This window comes from Penaeus chinensis, chromosome 6, assembly GCF_019202785.1.
Source record: "Penaeus chinensis breed Huanghai No. 1 chromosome 6, ASM1920278v2, whole genome shotgun sequence".
NCBI classification, from domain to species: domain Eukaryota; kingdom Metazoa; phylum Arthropoda; class Malacostraca; order Decapoda; family Penaeidae; genus Penaeus; species Penaeus chinensis.
The window spans coordinates 38679781-38682280 of NC_061824.1; the positions used below are offsets into that span (position 1 = coordinate 38679781).

At 47.4% G+C, this 2500-nt stretch overlaps 2 protein-coding genes across 3 annotated transcripts in view; one reads left to right on the forward strand and one right to left on the reverse strand.

Moving 5' to 3' along the window:
• LOC125026183 (FUN14 domain-containing protein 1A-like) overlaps positions 1–542 on the reverse strand; it is a 15272-nt gene extending 14730 nt beyond the window's left edge. For both annotated transcript variants that reach the window (XM_047614469.1, XM_047614468.1), the window contains exon 1: positions 446–542. The gene's annotated coding sequence lies outside the window, so the exon portion shown is untranslated. The remainder of the gene's footprint in view (positions 1–445) is intronic.
• Positions 543–1146: 604 nt separating this feature from the next.
• LOC125026271 (putative uncharacterized protein DDB_G0282499) overlaps positions 1147–2500 on the forward strand; it is a 14070-nt gene continuing 12716 nt past the window's right edge. The window contains exon 1 of the mRNA XM_047614575.1: positions 1147–1406. Within this exon, the coding sequence (XP_047470531.1) occupies positions 1330–1406 (77 nt within the window). The 5' untranslated portion in view covers positions 1147–1329. The remainder of the gene's footprint in view (positions 1407–2500) is intronic.

Sequence of the window (2500 nt, forward strand, 5' to 3'; positions counted from 1 at the left end):
CCTTTCACCATACAAATTAAATACTTTGTTATAACTGTCACCACAACAACCATCACCCTTTTCTTGTTGATTTAGAAAAGAAAAGAAAGTTGAAATGCGAGGAAAATGAGGCTCCACAACCCCGCCCCTTCAGCGACGTGCACAGCCAAGAAAAAAATGTAAAAATCTTTAATAAATATGACCCGAATCGTGACAACAACGTACATGAAATCACGGAGGAATATTCAGAATGGACTCACGGCGATGATGAAAACAAAATATTACCTGTGTGTTTTTATGTAAGCCACATTAAGTACGGCACTTTTACGTCTTAGGAAATGACGAAGGTGGAGGCACTTCCTCTCTCCTGCTTTGACACGCCGGGAAGTCGCCACTCTGAATATCTGTCTAAATTTACGAGAAGAAAGCGAGGGCGTGAAAGATCTGAGGATGAATGACAACTTACCAGAGGTCGTCTGTCGTGGCTCCACAGGCCGCCCTCTGAGATGTTTACTGGATGAAGTCTAAAGCACAGACTGGCACGTGAGTTCCAATAATAACTATCGTTACTATAGGTGCTCCTATCTTTTACAGATTTGATAGTGCATATAAAGTTCTTTTTAAAAATTATGGTGGCCTTAATTTATTAACTGTTTATCTTGTTTTTATAGTTAAAAAAAACATATGTTTGGGGAGCGTGTTAAAAGACTTTACATTTTTAGAATGAATTGAAGCCATGAACTCCTGGGAAGGTCAAAATTAATGCGAAGGGAATTTTGGGAAATGAGATTTTTCATGCATTTTCTCTCACTATAGACCACAAGACAGCACGATAAAAAATATTTTCCAAAATCAAATCAAACGGATATAAAGCCATACCCGAGCGAAAAGCCAGACACGCGGACATCCAGCAAAATATATGGCACGAAATCTCTCACGTCGGGAGAACGCGGTGTTGCCATCAACCTCCTTATTTTCCCATCCTCGTTCACCGCTCCTTTCCCAACCCAAACCAACCATCCCAACCGATAGAAAAGTTCCTAAAACCCTCCCAAACTTCGAACAAACAGGGCAAAGCGCCCCCCTTCCCGCGAAATAAAGCGCGAGAAATAGGTCCCCCGCCGGCAGTCGGGAGGCGAGGCGGCCGCCCTTCAGCGCCCCGCCAGCACTCGCGAAGGTGTCCCTGCCGAGTGTGCACGCCGCGCCTCTCTCCCTCTCTCTCTTTCCCTGTGAATATGAGTGCTTTTCGGGGTCGCTCGAGTCCCCGCTGTGAGTGATTGAAAAGCATATGTGCCGGTGAAGTGTCTCAAAGTGTTCGGAAAAGTGGTAGCGAGCGGAGTGCCCTGGAAGATGGAGGCGACGGACTCTTCTTCCGAGGAGATCAACTTGACGCCGCAGGAACTTCAAGTTTTGTCGGAGCTTGACAGGTGAGGACGCACGCCACGCCAGGGCTGCTGGGGAGGCGGTCCTGCGGCAGGACTTCGGGGGCCAGGAGGACGCTGGCGTGGCCGTGGGGCCTCTCCTGCCCTCTTTGTGTCTGCCTTTTCCCTCCACTCCTGGCTGTTTCTCTCTCTCTCTCTCTCTCTCTCTCTCTCTCTCTCTCTCTCTCTCTCTCTCTCTCTCTCTCTCTCTCTCTCTCTCTCTCTCTCTCTCTCTCTCTCTCTCTCTCCCCCCCTCTCCCCCCCCCTCTCCCCCCCCTCTCCCCCCTCTCCCCCCTCCTTCCTCTCCCTCCCTCTCCTTTCTCTCTCTCGTTCTCTCCCCCTCCTTTCTCTCTCTCTCTCTCTCTTCCTCTCCCTCCCTCCCTCCCCTCTTTTTCTCCTCTCCCTCTCTTCTCTCTCTCTCCTCCTCTTCTCCCTTCTTCCTCTCTCCTCCTCTTCTCCCTTCTTCCTCTCTCCTCCTCTTCTCCCTTCTTCCTCTCTCCTCCTCTTCCTCTTCTCTCCCTTCCTCTCTCACTCTTCCCTGGTCCCTCTCCCTCCTCCCTCCTCCCTTCGTATAGGCCTACATGCAATATAGACACCATGCTCTTAAAAGAACCTGTATTCATATCACACATTATGAATTCTTGCATGCAAAATAGTGTGGTCTGACAGATCCAGGACTTGTTTGTGTGTGCGTGTGTGTATGTATGCGCAGTGTGCTCTTCTCGCCAAATTTGAGCCGTTTACTATAAAGACTCGGAATAAGAATTTGATTTTTAGTGAAGCAGAATTGTCAATGGTCTTGCTGAAGACAAGTGAAATTAAAAGTGAAAATAAGTAATGTATGTATGGTAGATTCGGAAAAGGTGGCGGCAGTTTGCAGGGATTGTATGTTTTGCTTTGTTATTTTGGTCCCTTTATAGTGCTCTGGAAAGGTATATTGGGTAGTATATTGATTGGAAGGCTTAATTTATGGATTGAAATTCACCTCTAGCTGCTAGTAAGGACTAGCATAAGGTCTAATTTAACCGTCCAAACGTTGTAAGCTCCAGCCATGTATATCAGGATATTGGTGTGCGGGAAAGGTATATGGATGAGGATTT